Source organism: Onychomys torridus, chromosome 18, assembly GCF_903995425.1.
Source record: "Onychomys torridus chromosome 18, mOncTor1.1, whole genome shotgun sequence".
Taxonomy (NCBI): domain Eukaryota; kingdom Metazoa; phylum Chordata; class Mammalia; order Rodentia; family Cricetidae; genus Onychomys; species Onychomys torridus.
Window position 1 is genome coordinate 44,516,093 of NC_050460.1, and position 19,275 is coordinate 44,535,367.

General features: G+C 48.6%; 1 protein-coding gene across 3 annotated transcripts in view; it reads right to left on the bottom strand.

The window, feature by feature from the left end:
• Positions 1–5,950: 5,950 nt before the first annotated feature.
• Positions 5,951–19,275, bottom strand: part of Hkdc1 (hexokinase domain containing 1) — a 46,027-nt gene continuing 32,702 nt past the window's right edge. For all 3 annotated transcript variants that reach the window (XM_036168491.1, XM_036168492.1, XM_036168493.1), the window contains 4 exons: positions 17,416–17,599; positions 14,585–14,740; positions 8,332–8,565; positions 5,951–6,758 (listed from right to left, as the gene is read on the bottom strand). In XM_036168491.1, the coding sequence (XP_036024384.1) occupies positions 6,611–6,758; positions 8,332–8,565; positions 14,585–14,740; positions 17,416–17,599 (722 nt within the window). In that variant the 3' untranslated portion in view covers positions 5,951–6,610. The remainder of the gene's footprint in view (positions 6,759–8,331; positions 8,566–14,584; positions 14,741–17,415; positions 17,600–19,275) is intronic.

Consider the following 19,275-nt stretch of genomic DNA (forward strand, 5'->3'; position numbering starts at 1 on the left):
CCAGCACTCACGATCTCACAGCTGCTGTGGCTGCCTGCACAAGATTGAGCATGGAGTGGGAAGGGGTTCGGGAGTCCCATCCCAACTCAGGAACTTTAGGTAGTGGGTAGCTTCTGGAGAATGGAGAGTCCGTTTAATTTAAGAGTGTGGCCCCTGGTAGGTCAACCCCACTCCAGTGGATGGCCCTGTGTGGACAGTAGAAGTGTAACTGAGCAAAATGAAGAAGACAGGAAGTTGGAAGGCATGGCGGGGGGAGGGGGGTGTACCTGCATGGAGTTGGGGTGACTATGATCAGAATATACTGGCTGAAATTCTCAAAGAAGTAATAACATTTTTAAAGATATTGTTTAGACAATAGAAGACCAATTACCTAAGAGATAGATGGACAGCCACTGATGTGAACTAATACAGGGGCAGGGGCTGCTTAACTGAAGGACTGGACCGGCTCCCAGGAAGTAGACAAGAATGCAAAATAAATGCCGGGCGGTGGGGGCGCACACCTTTGATCCCAGCACTTGGGAGGCAGAGGCAGGCAGATCTTCAAGTTCGAGGCCAGCCTGGTCTACAGAATGAGATCCAGGACAGCCAGAACTGTTTACAGAGAAACCCTGTCTCAAAAAACAAAAACAAACAAACAAACAAACAAACAAAAACAGGATGCAAAATAAATACCAGTTGGACAGCGTGGAAGGCAGAAGCAGAAGAGAGTGTCCGGACACTAAGGATGCCAGGGGATAAACAAGATGGAGCTGAAGCTATTCCAATAAAACGGTATACATTTGCTACAGTCTGCAAAATCCAAGGGCCTCAGCTACTAAGGAGAAATAGAGGGGAAATGTATCTGACATTACAAACTGTCATGGACAAAGAGAAATTGCTAAATGTTTTTAGAAGTGAGACCCACAACAGTGACTAGTACCTGGGACTCTGTCTTCAGTAGAAACCAGACTGTTTTTTGGGGTTTTTTTTTTTAATGTTTGTGGGTGGGTGGGTGGCACATGTCTCCTCATGCACATGGAGGTCAGAGGACAACTTCTTCTACCACGTGGGTCCTGGGAATCGAGTTCAGATTGCTGCAAGTACCTTGGCACACTCAGCCATGACACTGGCCCAGAAACTGCAGACATTTTTATGCTATTGTGGTAAATGTCTCCAAAATAAGGTTTACACTCAAAAGAGCTTCAAAATTATGACTGCTGTTGGGTTCTGTTGACACTTGTTATATCATGAATAGTAAGTGCATGTATGACTATATTATTGACCACTTTCTTCTTTTTGGGTTGGGTAGAGTAGAGGGTTGAGACAGAAAGTAACTATGTAGTCTAGGCTAGCCTTCCTATTCTAGGCTAGACCCTCTATGTGGCCCAGTCTAATCTTGAACTTGTAACCCTCACCTCAGCCTCCCAAGTAACCAGAATTACAGGCATGCCTCCCCAGCCTTAGTACCACTTCCTTAAGAGCCATATAATTCCCCTAGAAATCTTATGCATGTATGCACTTAACGTTTCTCTGAGAAAAGATCCATAAGTTTCATGATATTACCCCAAGGGTCCATGGTGCACATGCGCCTGGGAGCGCACACTTAGAGGATCTAAAATACAGAGGGTACAGTCTGCCTCCTCCTCCTCATTTGCTATGTTGTCCTGCAGATACAAATGAGCCTTTCTCTTTCCTGTGGATGCTTACACGGCACAATGGTGTCATATTTCCTTGGGTCCTCAGTGCCTCGAACAGGACTTGGCACCCACAGAGCCATGACCTCTAGAGGATCTACTGTGTCTGTCGAGCTTGGGTCCCACTGAGTGAGACAGACAATGGAGTCAAAGGCAGCAGTAGATGCATTCATCTGCTCGGTTGGCCATTCACTCTTCAAAGAACAAGGGCTACACACCACACCCGCTGCTGCAGTCAGCTCTGGGGACCACAGGGAGGAGGGAGAATGAGAACTCAGTCCTTGTGCCCTTTCTTGCCCGTGGGCAGAAGACATCTGTTCCTAAACAGTGACAAATGAATGAAGCCACTGGTTCTGGGAAGCGGGGTGATGGAGGAACCACTCACATCTTTACCTATCAGCTCATTCTGTAAGGGAGCCAAGAGAATGTAAGTGTGGTGCCCGCAAAATGTAGAAAAGAATGCTTTTCTCTTTCATTGCTGAACAGAGCCTTGTTACATAGCCCAGGCTAGCCTCAAGTCCACAGAAATCTGCCTGCTTCTGCCTCCACGATGCCAAGGCTGTCTTCATTCTGTTAAGAAATGGGGTTTATATGTCTCCCAGGCTGGCTTCTAACTCACTTGTAGCCAAGGATGACCTTGAATTTCTCCTTCTGAGTGCTGGGATTTGAGGACGTGTGTCGCCACTCCGAGTTTATGCAGAGCTAGGGACCAGAACCCATGATTTTGTACATGCTGGAAAAGTTCTCTACCAATTGAGCTACATTCCCCAGCTTATCTTCTAAAGAAGAAAGTCTATGAGGTTCTCCTAAAGATAGTTTACCTTAATGTAGTTACTGGCTTGGCCTAGCAAGACTTGAGAAGAGGGGGACCCTCCATCGTCCCAGGTGTTTCAGGGGTGGACTCCAGGAGTCATGGAATGGAATGTTTGCCCTCTCTGGAGTTCTTTCTCTGCTACAAACTCTATGATGTCATCAATTGGCCTCAATGGCCAAGGGTCCCTAGATACCTTGGGGATCCTTTTCCATCCAAGAGATCAGAACTAGGCAAAAAGGCTGGCTGGCCTCCTCACACTTGCATACATGTGCTGAGAGACCAAAGGAGGCGATGGCTGAACCTGTAGGCCAGACCATCTGTCCAATAAGGATGTTGCAGTCTCAGAGGGAAGTGGGACGGAGCTGAGGTGTGGGACACAGGAAGGAGAACTGGGGGAGGATTGCAGGGATAACCAGGTCCCCAGCTGAGGAAGACAAACCCTAAGGAGATTTCTCTGGGGCCTCGTAAAGTTGGGAGGAGGCAAGGGATCCCGGACAGGAACAGGAGAACCAATACAAGTTCAAGGTCATCCTTGGCTACAAGTGAGTTAGAAGCCAGCCTGGGAGACATATAAACCCCATTTCTTAACAGAATGAATACAGCCTTGGCATCGTGGAGGCAGACACAGGCAGATTTCTGTGGATTTGAGGCTAGCCTGGGCTATGTAACAAGGCTCTGTTCAGCAATGAAAGAGAAAAGCATTCTTTTCTACATTTTGCGGCACTACGCTTACGTTCTCAAAAGACCACAGGAAGGGCTGGTGAGGTAGCTCAGCCAGAAGTGCTGGCCACCAAGCCGAACCTGAGTTCAATCCCAGAACCCACACAGTGAAAGGAGAGAACTAATTCCAGAAAGTTACCCACCAACCTACACATATACATACACATGCCCACTTGCACCTGTGTGTACATGCACACACATGTGCACACAAAGATACACACATACACAGACACGTGCACACACACAAAATTAATAAAATGTGAGAACTTAAAAACCAAAGGAGCTGGGCACAGTGTCGCTCACCTTTAATTCCAGCACTTGGGAGGCAGAAGCAGGCAGATCTCTGTGAGTTCAAGGCCGGCCTGGTCTATAAGGTGAATTCCAGGACAGATAGGGCTGTTGCACAGAGAACCCCTGTCTTGAAAAATCAAACCAAAACAACAAAAAATAACAACAGAACAAAACCAAAGGAAGGGCCTGGAGAGGTAACTCTGCAGCTAAGAGCACTGGCTGTTCTTGCATAGGACACAGGTTTCATTCCCAGCACCCACATGGCAGCTCACAACCATCTGCAACTCCAGATCCAGGGGATCTGATGCTCCCTTCTGGCCTTGTGGGTACCAGGCACACACATGATACATAAACATACATGCATGCAAAACATTCATACACATAAAAACTTTTTTTTTCAGAGCTGAGGACCAAACCCAGGGCCTTGCGCTTGCTAGGCAAGTGCTCTACTACCGGGCTAAATAAATCCCCAACCCCAAAACTTTTTTTTAAGGAGTAAGGGAAATAGGGGAAAGAGGAAGAGATTTCCTCAAAGAGACATTATATCTAAATAAAAACATAAATTTAACAAATCCTGTACCACTTCTCCAGAGAGACATAGCTTTAAAACACAGAAAAGGTTAACAGTGCCACGTAGGGCCAGTTCACGGGGCCAGCATCATACACATTTACTGAGTGTTTCTGAAAACATTCCAGGGGCCCCTTTGGCTCCCTCATCTGGTCCTAGCCGGAGCGGGCCTCTCAGGCTGTCTGCTGGTACATGCTGTTTCAGCACGTGAGAACCCCCAGTACTGGGAGCATCCTTTTAGGAAGAGGTAGTCAGCAACTTTATGGAGTTGAACCAATGTATCAAACACATCAAACCAACCTGGACTGTGCGATCTTCCTCTCACATTATTTTCTGTGATAATTACCTGTCATCTCCCCCGCACCCTTCCACCCCGATTGTCCCCTGCATGCACACAGGAAGACTTCTCAGAAAGCTTTACTTTAAAAAGCATATCCCGGCTGGATGGTGGTGGTGTACGCCTGTAATCCCAGTACTCGGGAGGCAGAGGCAGGTGGATCTTTGAGAGTTCGAGGCCAGCCTGGTCTACAAAGCTAGTCCAGGACAGGCTCCAAAGCTACACAGAGAAACCCTGTCTCAAAACACCAAAAAGAAAGAAAGAAAGAAAGAAAGAAAGAAAGAAAGAAAGAAAGAAAGAAAGAAAGAAAGAAAGAAGGAAGGAAAGAGAAAGAAAGAAAGTATATCCTGGGGTTGGGGATCTAGCTCAGTGGTAGAGTGCTTGCCTAGCAAGCGCAAGACCCTGGGTTAGATCCTCAGCTCCAAAAAAAAAAAAAAAAAAGCATATCCCTCCCCAGGAAGTATTTAATCAGAATGGCACAGTCCTGGTCCACTATGATAATAAAAAAGATGTTTGGCAATAAGTTTACATTCTACAAAAGCAGAAATAAGAACCTCACAGTCATGTAATAAGATAGACTTGCAGAGCTGGGTCAGGGACACATGTCGACTCCATATAGCTCTGCGGGGTAGGGTTAGGAGAGACAGGGTGGACAGTAGGACCCTGCTTCAGAGAGAAAGAGAGCAGCAGAGGAGGAGAATGGATTCTGGGAGCTTCCGAGATAGGAAAGTGCTTGCCTCCAAATATTAGGACCTGAGCTCTACCCATGGATCAGGATACCTGGTGTGGTGGTGTGCCTGTAATTCTAATGTTGGGAGGTGGATACAGGAGGATGCCTGGGACTTGCTGGACAGCCAGCCTAGCCTAAACAGTGAACCCTGGATCCCACTTGAAGGGCCCTGTGTCCAAGGAAATGTATGGCCTTTCTTCTTCTTCTTCTTCTTCTTCTTCTTCTTCTTCTTCTTCTTCTTCTTCTTCTTCTTCTTCTTCTTTTCTCAAGACAGGGTTTCTCGGTGTAGCTTTGCACCTTTCCTGGAACTTGCTTTGTAGACCAGGCTAGCCTCAAACTCACAGAGATCCACCTGCTTCTGCCTCCTGAGTGCTGGGATTAAAGGTGTGTGCCACCACTGCCTGGCTTACGTATAGCCTTTCTGAGGGTGACACCAAGGTTGTCCTCTGGCCTCCATACACATGTACACACACCCACACACACATACACACATGTGCATGCACACCCCCACACAAACACACATACACACACCTACACATGAACACATGCATGACTTCCATCTGACTCCAGGTCAAGAGCAAGCACTCTAGGGTCACATGGTTACTGCACTGTCGCTGGAAGTACTTCAATGACATGAAATTTGGATAATCTGTTCCATGAGGTTCCTTCTCTTGGCAGGAAGTCTGGACTAACCTTCTGAGTCTACAGGACCCCTATTCTCCTGACGGGACGTGAAGATACCAATGAGCCTCTCAGAAGAAAGATCAATACCTCACGCCAAGTTTCCCGGAAAGCCAAGTGTCTTTTATTCTCAGACTGTGTTTCATGGACCTAACGGTCCTCGAAACAAACATGGACAGCAGAGACTGCCACCCACTGCATCACGTGAAATGGAAAACAGCACCTTGAGTGGTGTCCCACCCCTCAGTCCACATCTGGGGAATGGCACTCCAGGGTATTCATGGAACCCCCGAATCTGGTAAGATTCCTCCTGGCTCCAGGGCCCTGGGCTCCTCGGCATGCAGAGATGAGTGTGCATCTTGTTCTCGCAGTGCCTGTGAAGCCAACGTGACAAGTGAGGCCGTGTTAAGCTCGATCTCCTAGTTCACTAAGTGTCTTTCTCCCTCGCAAGGGTTCATCCGAAGGTCTCGGGCCCAGTCTCCTGCCAGAGGTAGCTTCAGGCCAGTGAGGAACTAAGCTGCCAGCCACCTGGGCAGACTCTGAGTCCAGCAGCTGAGAGACTTGAAGCTGTAGAACGCTGATAGCTCAGTTGGAGAATCTTGCTTGGGCCAGATCCTTTGATTTCAAACGTCAGCCCATCTTTGGCCAAAATATGGCAAATGGAGGTGTCGCCGAGCGTCATCACCACAAAGCCAGCACCAGGATGCTAAGGGTGCTGAGAACTCTGGTTCTCTTTCGGCCCTGGAGAAGGGAGGGTCAGCCAGGAGGTCATCTGGTGGTCCCTGGGCAGGCCCCCCTAGTTTTCCTTCCTCTGCTGCTGTAACCTCTTGGCTACAGCCGTGATCAGAGCGGCTCCCTTCCCACTGCCGTCTTCCGACAACATGAACGTCACGTCACACTGAGGGGCCAGTTCTCGCACCGTCTCCTGCAGTATCCGGGAGAAGCTGGGACCAAGAGGAAGACACGTCAGGGCTTGCGGTGGGGTTGGCTGATCCGCTACTCTCACCTGTCAAGTGTGGTGTTAGCTGTCGGGTTTTCGTAGGGACACCTCAACTGGCTAAGGGACTCTCATTCCTGGCTCTGAGAGCTTTTACTGGGAAGGGGTATGGGACTCCCTCAAACTGTTTGTCAGCACCTTTTTGTTGTTGTTTGGTTGATTTTTCGTTTTTCAAGACAGGGTTTCTCTGTGTAGCCCTGGCTGTCCTGGAACTCGTTCTGTAGACCAGGCTGGCCTTGAATTTAAGAGATCCAGGTGTGCACCACCACTGCCTGGCATCAGCACCTTTTTTTTTTTTGAGCTGATGATTGAACTCAGGGCCTTGCACTTGCTAGGCAAGCGCTCTACCACTGAGCTAAATCCCAACCCAGCATCAGCACCTTTTAAAGGGACTGTATGCTTCCTTTCTGCCTTTGGTCAAGTCTTAGTTCAAGAGATCCGGAGCTGGCGAGATGGCTCAAGGTGCTTGCCAGAGGCCGAGGAATGGAACCCAAGTTCAATTCCTGGGTCCCTGTGGTGCTAGGAGAGAACTGACTCCTATGCTTCTGAATATGCACATATATACACACATACATGCAAAATAAATGTAAAAATATTTTGAAGTCTCTATTTGTAGAAACCAAACCCCAAACATGTGTGTCACTAAGAAACAAAGAGAGAAGCTGTGAGCCAGCCATCAGCACCACGGGAATTTTATAATCTTGTTCTTATGTCTCCTTGTCACCAAAATAAAGTGGGAAACACTGAACAAAAATAATAGCTTTTGCCAGGCAGTGGTGGCGTACGCCTTTAATCCCAGCACTCGGGAGGCACAGCCAGGCGGATCTCTGTGAGTTCGAGGCCTGCCTGGTCTACAGAGCTGGTTCCAGGACAGCCAGAGCTACACAGAGAAACCCTGTCTCAAAACAAAAGCAAACAAACAGACAAAAGAGTAACAACTTTTTGTGAGTGCAGCTATGTTATGTTTGTTAGTGACTACATGTTGTTATTGTCCTCATTCTACAGAAAAGAGCCGAAGACACAAAACTGGCCTTATGCCACCTGGATTCTACATGGTAGAGCCAGGAGTCAACCCTGTGTGTGCCTAGGCTCTTCATTTTTTTCTGTCCACTGACTGAACTGAGAAATTCCGGCCAGCTCACACCTGGCTGGAGCTCCGGCCATGCTCTCTGCCTGGCCCTATGTACTATAGTCACAGCAGGTACTTCTTCGGTGCTGGGTGGTGCCCATTTGATCTTTATGATACCCTCAGAGGCAGAGGTCACTGCTGGTGACCTGGCGCAGATAAGGACCCTGGCTGGGCTTTAAAGGCTGACTCCTAGCCTCATGTGGACAAACAGGAAGCAGAGGCACCAGCCCTTGCTTCAGCCTCTATAGCAGTGGACTCTACCATGCCCCGTTACCATCCCCATGGGGCCACATCTTCCCACTGCAAAGATGAAGTGTTTCTGCAGGTTCAGCCCCGGCCACCAGCATGCCTGCCCTCTGTCCCGGTTCCCATGCCCGTCACAGGCACTCACTGCGGGTGCAGCTTGTACAGCGTTCCATCCACACCCACGGTGACCTTGAAGTGCTCGAGGCCCTGGTCTTGTCTCCTCTTCTCCACGATGGCGGCCATGCCTGCACCGCAGAGCTGGGCAGCTCTCCGAGACACGGCCCCACACACCTCTTTCACCACGATGCTGTCTTCACAGGTGCTGTCCAGGCCCAGCTGCTGCAGGATCCTTCTGACCTGCAGAAGGGCCAGCCGGTCACTGTGGACAAGCAGGTCAGAACGTTAGCAGCTGCTTCCTGCACTTAGACCTGCCTCATGGGCTCCAGAGTCTTCTGGAACGGGTCTTAGCCAGACGGATGCTGTCAATGACTGAGGGTGTGGAATGTCAGGAACGCTAGGAAGTCCCATTACCTTTAAATAGCAACATGCAAGTGCCCCTGTGTTAGGCTGGCTCTTGCCCATCTCACTAGGAGCTAATGTTAGGGTCGGCAACCAACAGACAAGATGTTTTCCAGGAGTCCGAGGTTCAGAGCACAAGGGACGTCCTCTTAGACAGGAACCTCACAGCAACTTAGCGATACTCTCTTCCCATTCTGGAGGCCAATTTCCTCCTAATTGTTTCTTGCTATATCGCCTCCGGCTGCCCTGGCATTTACTGTGTAGCTCAGTCTGGCCTGAAATTCATGGTAACCTTCCTGCCTCTGCTTCCTGAGTGCTGGGATAAAAGGTGTGCTGTCAACCCAGCTGACTGTATGCTCTTTGAAGAGAGAACTACGGCTGCGCGGTGGTGGCACACTCCTTTAATCCCAGCACTTGGGAGGCAGAGGCAGGCAGATCTCTGTGAGTTCGAGGCCAGCCTGGGCTACAGAGTGAGATCCAGGACAGCCAGGGTTACACAGAGAAACTCTGTCTTGAAAAACAAAAACAACAAAACAAAACAAAGGATGAAACTGTTTTCAGCAGCGACCTGAATAGGGCTGGAGATATTCAACTAAATGAATATATGGCACACAAATGATGCCTTAAACAGTGGGAACCCTTCACCCAGGGACCCAATTGGTTAACACAGACAGAATAAAAGACTGTCGAGTAACCAGTCCTAATTGGGACATCTGGATCACATCACACCCTCCCAAGGTCTAGGTGTCCTCTCAGAAGGGGAGGCAGAAATTGTAAGAAGCAGAGGTAGTGGATGACCGTTCCATAGAAACTGTTTTCCGGACACGACAGGATAGTTGCACCCATGAACTCACAGCAGCTGTGACTACATGCAGGCCTGAGAAAGATCTAGCATGGCGGGCAGAGGAGGTCGCGAAGTCCCACCCTTCGCTGTGGAGCTATGGTGTGGGAGGTTAGCTGGGAGACCGGCTCCCACATTTTCCCCAGGTTACTCTTGAGGAGAGAGGGAGAAGAGATTTAGATGGAAGGATAGAGGGGAGAGAAATGATAGAAACACAGGAGAGCCTCGGGAGGGCCTGGATCATTATCCACTGGCCCCTCTTGTCTTTCCTAAAGGACCTTTTATAGAAATGCTAAGGGGTGGAGCAAAAGACCTCCCCCGGCTCAGCCAAGTATAGACCCTTCCAATCACCTAGAAACCATGCACATGGTCAAGCAATTCTCTAATGCAGTTCTGCTGGGTAAAGCAGGCTCAGGTCTCACTAGGAAACCTCTGTGGGCCTCCACATTATGTATGGGCAATGGATGGCTGCTGGAAAGAAGAAAGTCAGTTTCCAGAGAGGCTACTCATGCTCCAGTCAACGGCCCTACGCCCATGTACACACAGGCAGCACGAGGTGGGCCCAGTGGGTTTTCTTAAAACAACCTATGGAACTGGGGAGGGGACAGTGCTGGGGGAGGTGAGGTAGGAACCAGAGGGAGGGGGTGGGGTGGATTTGATCAAAACAAATTACATGCACATATGAAATTCTCTAATAATAAAAATGGGAACCTGATAGGACCATGAACATGTACAGAGAAGTGGCATCATCACAGGGACAAACTGGCCTCAAGTCTAGACCCCAGTTAAGTCGTAGTGGACCTTGACAACCGATAGTGCTTATGCTGATCTCTGAGCCTCAGGCTAAAGGCTGTGAGGTTGTGTACTTGACCATCTCAGGCTCAGGGGAAATTAGTGTCCTTAAAAGAATGACTGACAAGCCACCACTGTGGCCAGGCTGGGACCAAAGGACGGCCAGCCAGGCTATGGAATTATCTGCAGCCATTTCATGTCATGGGAAAGCCTTGTGGCTGGAGGAGCCAGGGGTGATAAAGCACCATGTGCCATTGGTCTCGGGGAACAGCGGTGCCTGTCTGAGTTTTATTTCTTGTTTCAAGGAGTTTGTTTTAACGTTGGTCTTTGACCAGAAAAGGCTGAAGGACAGCTCCTGAGACAATGGTCGGGTTGTAGGCGCTTCTTGTTTTCTTCCCTTCCGCTTATTATTTTAATTTTTATTTATTTTGTGATGCTAGGAATTGAACCCAGAGCTTCCTACGTGTTAGGCAAGCACTCTACCGACAGAGAGAGTAAAGTCTCTCTCTCTTTCCCCTCCTCCCTAGGATCTTCCTTTGAAACCCAGGCTGGCCTCCAACTCTGACTCTCCTGCCTCCGCTGAGTGCTGAGGTATGGGCAACCACTATACCTGGCTTCTACGAACAACTCATTTGGGCTCTTGGGAAACAGAACAACACAAGGCACTGGCCAGCCAGGCTGACTGAGGGAGAAGCTGTTTGTTCTCAGCGGATCCTATTGGTTACACATGCTCGTTAGCATTTCAGTTAGCATTTCACTGCTGATTCCCTCTCCTCCTCCTGTACTATCTCCCCCTCCTCCCCCTCTTCCTGCACTACCCCCACTTCCTCCTCCACTACCTCCTCCCCCTCCTTCTTTCCCTCCCTCCTCCTCCACCTCCCTCTTCTCCTCCCCCTCCTCCTCCTCTTCCCCCTCCTCCTCCTCTTCCCCCTCCTCCTCCTCTTCCCCCTCCTCTTTGCCCTCCTCCTTCTTCTCATCTGCCTCCCCCTTCTTCTCCTCCACTACCTCCTCCTTCCTCTCCTCCTCCACTTCCTCCTCCTCTTCTTCTTTTTAAAGATTATTTTCCTTTTATGTGTTTGAGTGTTTTGCCTGCACTGAGTGACTTGTGCCTGCAGAGACCAGAGAGGGCACCAGATGCCCTGGAATTAGAGTCCCAGGCAGTTATGAGCTGCCATGTAGGTGCTCGGAACTGAACCTAGGTCCTCTGCAAGAGCAGCCACTCCTGAGCTCTCCTTTGATAGCCCCTGACTCTACAGTGACTCTGTCTTCAACCGCCAGGTCCCCAGACAGCAGGAACCCTACGGTGGCTCCCTCGTGAGCATTGACTTCACTTGGTTTTTGTTTTGGTTTTTTGGTTGGTTTTTTGTTTGTTTGTTTGTTTTGTTTTTCAAGACAGGGTTTCTCTGTGTAGCTTTACGCCTTTCCTGCAACTCACTCTGTAGCCTGGCTTTGAACTCACAGAGATCCGCCTGCCTCTGCCTCCCAAGGGCTAGGACTAAAGGCGTGTGCCACCACCGCCCAGCCTTGACTTCACTTGTTAAGTGAGCATTTTTCTTTTCCTTCTGTCTGTTACTGTTTGTTTAATTGTGCTTTGGAATAAAGTCTTGTTATGTAGCCCTGGCTGGCCCGGCACTCCCTTTGTAGCCTAAATAGATGCTCCTGTCTTTGCCTCCCAAGGGCTCGGGTAAGAGATGTGCACCACCGTGCCTGGCTTGGTCTCCAACTCTGGCCCAAGTAGTCCTTTTTCATTCATAATCATCTAACCCGAAAGATTACTAAAATTCCATGACTGCGCACAGATGGAGAGAAACCAGTTTACCTGTACTTTCTGCTGGTGGTGGTGACTGTGGAAATGGGAAGTACCTTTTGGGTTTTTTGTTTGTTTGTTTGTTTGTTTGTTTGTTTGTTTGTTTGCATAGGGTTTCGTGTAGCCCAGGCTGTCCTAGAACTCATTATATAACCAAAGATGCCTTAAACTTGTCTTTCTTTGCCTCTTAAGTGCTGGGATTCGAAGCATGCACCACCAGACCTGGCGTATGCTACGCTGGTGATGGAACCACGCACGTTGTGCGTGCCAGGCAGGCACTTTAACAAAGCCACATCCCCAGCCTCGGAAGCCACTTTCCCAAAAGCAATGCACCCTGGGGGAGCGTGCCTTCTGTCAAACCTAAGTAAATAATTCACGAGCTGCAAATGACTGTGTGCAAAAAAGAGTAATTATGGTGTTGCTCAGAATAAGAAAAATTCATAAATTATAAGCTTGGCATCGCATACTAAAGGGAAGTTTAGTAAATTACAGTATAGTAACAGGGAGGCTTCATGCAGCCATTCAAAACGATTATTACACTAATGAGCGGATAAAGGGAAGTTCTCTTTCAAGAAATAGTCTAATCAATGCTGACAGCGTAAGATTCTCATAATAAGCATCAGTGAGTGATGACAGTATGGGAAAACAAAACAGACAGACCAAAATTCAACACTGAATCTGATCAGGCATCCAGGGTAACTGTAAGATTTCCAGAAAAATGTAAGAGACAGAGGTCAGTACTGTATGCTATAATCATCAAAATCTGGAATACAGGAAACTCGGATAAGATATGGCTTCCTCAACAACTAAGCAGTTAAGAAAAATAAGGAAGGGAGGGGACGCCTGAAGAGGAAAATAGATCTTAGACATGCCAACCAGATAGAAAAGCCCCATTGGGGTTGGGGACTTAGCTCAGTGGTAGAGCGCTTGACTGGCAAGTGCAAGGCCCTGGGTTCGATCCTCAGCTCAAAAAAAAAAAAAAAAAAGAAAAGAAAAGAAAAGCCCCATTTGGCTACTAATGCATACCAAACAACTGCACAACTATTTGTTTTTGGTTTTCTTTGGCAATTTAGGAAACAGAAGTCTAAGAAGACATTTTGGGTTTGTTTGTTTGTTTGTTTGTTTTGTTTTGTCTTTTCTAGATAGGGATTCTCTGCGTAGCCCTGGTTGTCCTAGAACTCACTCTGTAGCCCAGGCTGGCCTCAAACTCACAGAGATCCACCCGCCTCTGCCTCCTGAGTGCTGGAATCAATGGCGTGTGCCACCACCGCCCGGCCTAAGAAGCTATTTTGAGATTAAGGTTTAACATTAGCTGTTTGGGGTGTGATAATGGTATTCAGTTGTGGTTTTGTAAAAGCTCCTCTTTTAGAAATACATTTGAAATATTTCTAAAGGAGCTGGCATAGGTGTGGGCTCTGTAATTAACCTAGCCAGAGGCTGGGCCAGTAGGAGGGTGCGACAAAGCCGCTTTGGCGATGACTTGCCCTTTGCTGGGAGCAGTGAAGGGAACACAGGTCCATTTCACCATTGTTCTACTTTCATAGATGTTTACATTTTTCCATAATACGAAGGAAAACAGAAAACAGAAGCCAGGCATGGTAGCACACACTTGGAACCCCAGCACTTGGGAGGTAGAGGCAGACCTCAGCTATATTGGAACTTTGAGGCCACCTGGGCTGTATCAGACCCTGTCTAAAAGACAAACAGATGAAACGCATTGTAAGTGAAATTTTCTATGATTAAACACTGAATGAATATATGCAAATTCTATGTAATATGATGGCATGTATCAAAGATGTTTGCATATATGAAGGAATTTAAGAGGGGACATCATTCACAAAACCCAAAATAGCTGTGTTTGGTAACAAGCTTATGAGTGATTGTCTTTGTTACAGGTACATCATCTTTTCAGGAATAGAGCAGGGTTAACTTTTACCTAACTTAATTCCTGTGCCACCCTTCTGCAACCTCCGTAGAGAAGCCAATCCTTTCAATTAAGTGACCTGAGGCTAACCCCCAGGCAGTATGCTGTCTCCGGGCTGGAATCTGATGCAGGTGGACAGTAGAGTGGACTGATCGAACTCCATGCCCACTGGAGCCTTCCTGCACACTCTCTCTGTTTCTCTCTCCAGGGTTTCATATACTCTAGAATGGCCTCAAACTCACTATGCCACCAACGATGACCTTGAATTTCTCATCCTCCTGCCTCCACTTCGAGGGTGATAAGATTACAGTTGTGAACCACCACACCTGCTTTGTGAAGATGCTAGGGATCGAACCCAGGACATCACGCATGCTAGACAAGCACTCTCCTAACTGAGCTACATCCCAAGTCTTGCTTTCATTTTCCAATCTCAAATCTTCCCAGCCCTGGGGGAAGACAGCCATTCCCTTCCCCAAGCATCCCACGCTAATTGAGTAAGTTTGATTATACATTACCTTTCAATCTGGGACAGGAATTTGGTTTCAAAGATACCCCTGGTCCGGAGTCTCTCTGAAATCTGCCCTCGGAAGAGGAGCCCCTGCCGGGTGAGGTCAATCAGGATCTGCCTCACAATCTCCCCCAGGTACATCCCACTGGTCATTTTCTCGTATCTGTTTGGGGAAGAGGGGACAGGACCGATGAAAGCAGAAAGGTGGTTTCTTTTTTTTTTTTTTTTTGAGCTGAGGATCGAACCCGGGCCTTGCGCTTGCTAGGTAAGCGCTCTACCACTGAGCTAAATCCCCAACTCGAAAGGTGGTTTCTGAGGACCCAGGTCTGGGTGGAGAGCACGCTGGCCCCTGAAATTCCCGGTCAGAGTGGTCTAGGAAGGCCCTTTCTGCAGTTGTCAAATAAATGTAAAGCAGAGAGCAGGTGGAGTGAGAAAGGTAGGCTCCAGAGCCACCGGGGAGTCAAGCCCAGCTTCCCACATCCCAGTGCTGTGAGCCCCTCCTGGGAGCTTCATCTGGAAACCAGGGAGTAAAGCAGGATTCTAAGGACTGCAGGAGGCAAGAGGCAGGGGTCACCCATTGCTAGCTTTCCCGGGCCTCCTGCTGCCCGCCAGTCTGTGCTGTTAGAGATCGCCTCTGCTATGCTAATTTCATTTGGGTTTGGGTTTTGCGTTAGACACGGGGACATCAACTTTGCCTTTGAAAACATCTGTCCGCCAGAGATCACAAGCTACCAACACTCAAGAAGTGCTTTAAACAAAAATTCATCCTCTTCTCTTCTCCACCACACTTCAGCAAGAGAAGGACTTAGGAAGCACCCAGTGCCCCAAGCCTCAGTCCACGGGAGTGCAATTCCACAACACTCCTAACTGGGCTGGGGAGCCCGACTCCCATGACCACAGAGGCGAATGGAAACACAATGGCACTGGGACCTGCGTGCCAGCCTCATACCCACAACTGTTCTAGGAACCAGCAGAAGAACTGCAGAATATCACAAGGCAACTTGGTCAGGTCCAAAGGACAAATGGCTAACTGTGGTGCCTAGCAGCATGCCAAAGCACTCACTGGCCTCCTGGTTTTTCTCAGCTCTTCTCTCCATGCCCCCCTACCCCAAACTTCTCCAGCCTGTGGGCTTCCCTTCCCCCAGCTTCCCACTTCTGTACAACCTTGCTATTTTGGCCATGTGCTTTCTTGGTCTTGGCTGTTGGTCTCCTCTCTCCTCGCTCCTCGCTCCTCTCTCCTCTCATGGCCCAGTTCAGACTATTGGCCATGTTTCGTCTACTTTCTCTCTCTGCTCTGGACTCTTCCAGATTCCTCTGGCTGGACTCTCCCTTATGTCTACAATAAAAACCTTCCCCTCAACCATACCTTGGAGCAGTCATGTCCTCATTACATTCAAAATTCCACTTCCACTCTATTAAGCCCTCAGTTCAGAAATACAAGCCCCAGCAGACAGACAGACACAGAACTAAGCCCCAGACACTTCGCCTCCGGGAAGAGCCGCAAACCGGCATTCCAACCTAAGGTCTTCAACCCCTTTCTGATGCGGTGCTGAGGACTGAGCTCAGGCTGTGTGCTATACTACACCAAATTCTGCCACTGCGCTGCATCCTGAGCCTGAGGGTCCACTGTTTAGAACACCCAGGGTTGGAACAGCTCACCTACCACCCAGCCACAGAAATTGCCAAAGCAGGGTGAGGGACCGCCAGTACCCACCCTGTCCTTGCTCAAGCCTCTTCCTAGACAATGTTCTCAGCTCAACAGTCCCCAAAGTGTCCCTGAACCCCTCATCAGCACATTTCCAACCTGTTAAACCTCCATTTGTTTATCAGCCACCATAATAAATGTGTTTCTTCTCAGTTTACATATAATACCAAGCCTAACTGGGACAGAGACCATATGAGTCACAAAATAAAAAACTCTCTGGCCCTTTACAGAAAAGCTTCCCAACCCTGTTCCAGGGGAAGGGCCCAGGCTCACAAAACAGGGACTAGTCACCAGCACTGCCCTGGTTTACCCCTTTCTTCTCCACTCTCTGATGTGTGTCAGAATGCAGGTGGAAATCTACTCAGGTGTTTAGAAGCCATTCACTATTTTCTGTCTTTTCAGTGGCTACTAATTGAAATGTATCTCACAAAGGCGTGTGATCCATGATAAGGTATGATACCATGTTGAGAGTCAGTCTTCCATCCATTGTGGGGACTCCTTCCCCACCCCCTAGAGCTCACTGACATTAAAGGCTAAGGACCTTGAGCTCTAAATTGGACCTAGTAAAGCCTATCTGAGGGCCTTCTAGGTCACCATACCCCTGCTCTGTGACACCTAGGCACCCTTACAAGCAGACATTCTGACAGCTTCTGGCTGGCTTCCTGAGCTAGCCTTCACTGTGCCTAATGGTGACTAGGAAAGTGACCTCTCCTTCCCTGTTAGAAACATCAAGATGGCCGCCTTCTTCTTCCTCTTCTTCTTCTTCTTCTTCTTCTTCTTCTTCTTCTTCTTCTTCTTCTTCTTCTTCTTCTCCTCCTCCTCCTCCTCCTCCTCCTCCTCCTCCTCATTTCTTTCTTTTTTCTTCTTTCTTCTTTCTTCTTTTTCTTCTTCTCCCCCTGAGACAGGGTTTCTCTATATAGTTTTGGTGTCTGTCCTGGATCTTGCTCTGTAGACCAGGCTGGAAGATGGCCTTCTTTTATTCCAGGATGACCCTGCACTAACATCTGGTACAGAGGTGTAATAGGCATAGCCAAAATTATCAGGTTGATACCACAAGAACAGAACTGCTCCCTGGGTTTGGCAAAACTGTTCCCATCACACATGACAGACACACAGCCACCCGTCCTTCTCACCTCTGCTTGCCAGGATTCAAGGAGCCCTCATCCACTTCCTTGTCATACTGGGTGCAGATGTCGTCTATGCAGCCATTATCTCCAAATCCTCCCCACTCTGTGTTGATGCACATCCGCCCTTCGTCCCCTTCCACTAGCTCAATGTTCCTCATCTCCTCCATATAGCACACATTGCTTCCTGTCCCTGGAAGGAATCATGGAGGAACTTTAGACCTCCTCAAAGATGACAATAGGTCTAAGAGAGGCAGATGAGTGCCATAAATAAGTTGGGGTCTGAGACAGCTGGACAGGATTCCAGCTGTGTATTCAGCTGGCCAGTCTTTTTTTTCTTTTTTTAGATTTATTTATTTATTGTGTATACAGTGCTCTGTCTGCACATATCCCCACAGGCCAGAAGAGGGCACCAGATCTCATTACAGATGGTTGTGAGCCACCATGTGGTTGCTGGGAATTGAACTCAGGACCTTTGGAAGAGCAAGCAGCACTCTTAACCTCTGAGCCATCTCTCCAGCCCCAGCTGGCCAGTCTTAAGCAAGTACTCTATGGAGTTGTTATGAAGAAGAAAACAAGGCATTTGTATATTTTTTCCACATGTTAAGTAGCCAATGAATGATACTTGTCACCTTCAACATCCCTACCACCATCATCATATTCCCCATCACCACCATCAGCATCATAGTCCTATTCATCATCATCATCCCTCAGTCATCAGCAGGATCAGCATCAGCATCATCCCATCATTAACAGTATCATCATCACCACCACCACCACCACCATATTCCCCATCACCACCATCACCATAATTAACATCATCATTAGTATCTCTAGCCACATAATCATCCCCATCATTCCTATCATCATCCCCAGCAGTAGCATCATCATCCTGCCCATCTTGCCTATCATTATCAATATCATCATCACCCCTATCATCCTCATCATCATTATCATCATCCTCATTGTGTCTCTCTTCCTCATGCTCAGCAGTAGCAGTCCCACGGGCATACAAAGCTTCCAAGGGGCCACAGACTTAGCAGTGCGGCAGTGACAAGGGACATGAGGAGTCGTCCAGCCTTGGACAGGTGGACTTCTGGTACTGGGGAGCCGTTCTTTCCCCCTTGCCTACGATCTGGCCCCAGAACTCCCACACAGCAGTCTAGGAACCTATCCCATTCACTCACACAGGCCTCATCTGTGGAGCCTCCTGGGTCTGGCCCGACCTTCCTACAGGAGAGCAAACTTGTGTGAGTCAGAATACTCAGCCTGCTCAGGCTCACCTGCAGGCGGGGGTCTGAGCGAGAACACTGAACCCATACATCCCCATTGATCTCCATTTTCCTGTCTTGCCTCCTGCTCTTATCCAGTGAGCCCAGACAAGCCCCAGAACTACTTCTCCAGGTTCCGTCACCACTCATCTGTGCCTGTCACCTGGAAGGCCATTCATGCTCATCTTCAGTCTTTAAATCCCACCTGTCCCCCAGCCTCTCGGAGAAACGTCTCCCTCCGGAAGCCACGCTTGAACTTGGACCATTGCCAAACTACTTCTAAAAGCATCTAAAGGTCCTGTATCACCTCAGACCACTCCCTTCCTCTATCTAAGTCTCCTTTCAACTCTTGCCCTTCACACGCACCCAAAGAGCCAGAAGGATCCAGGCAATGGTGAGGTGTGTAGCATGACCAGAGTCAGAAGCCAGCTCTGCGGCCCCAGACCACCATGCCCCACAGTGGCCTCCTTCCTCCCAAGACACCTGGCCCCAGAACTGTACGTTGAAAGAAGAAGGAGTCTAAGGAAGGGGGGACAGTGATGAGGGGAGACCATAAAGATGACACATTATATATGAGTATGAAAATGTCCACAACATG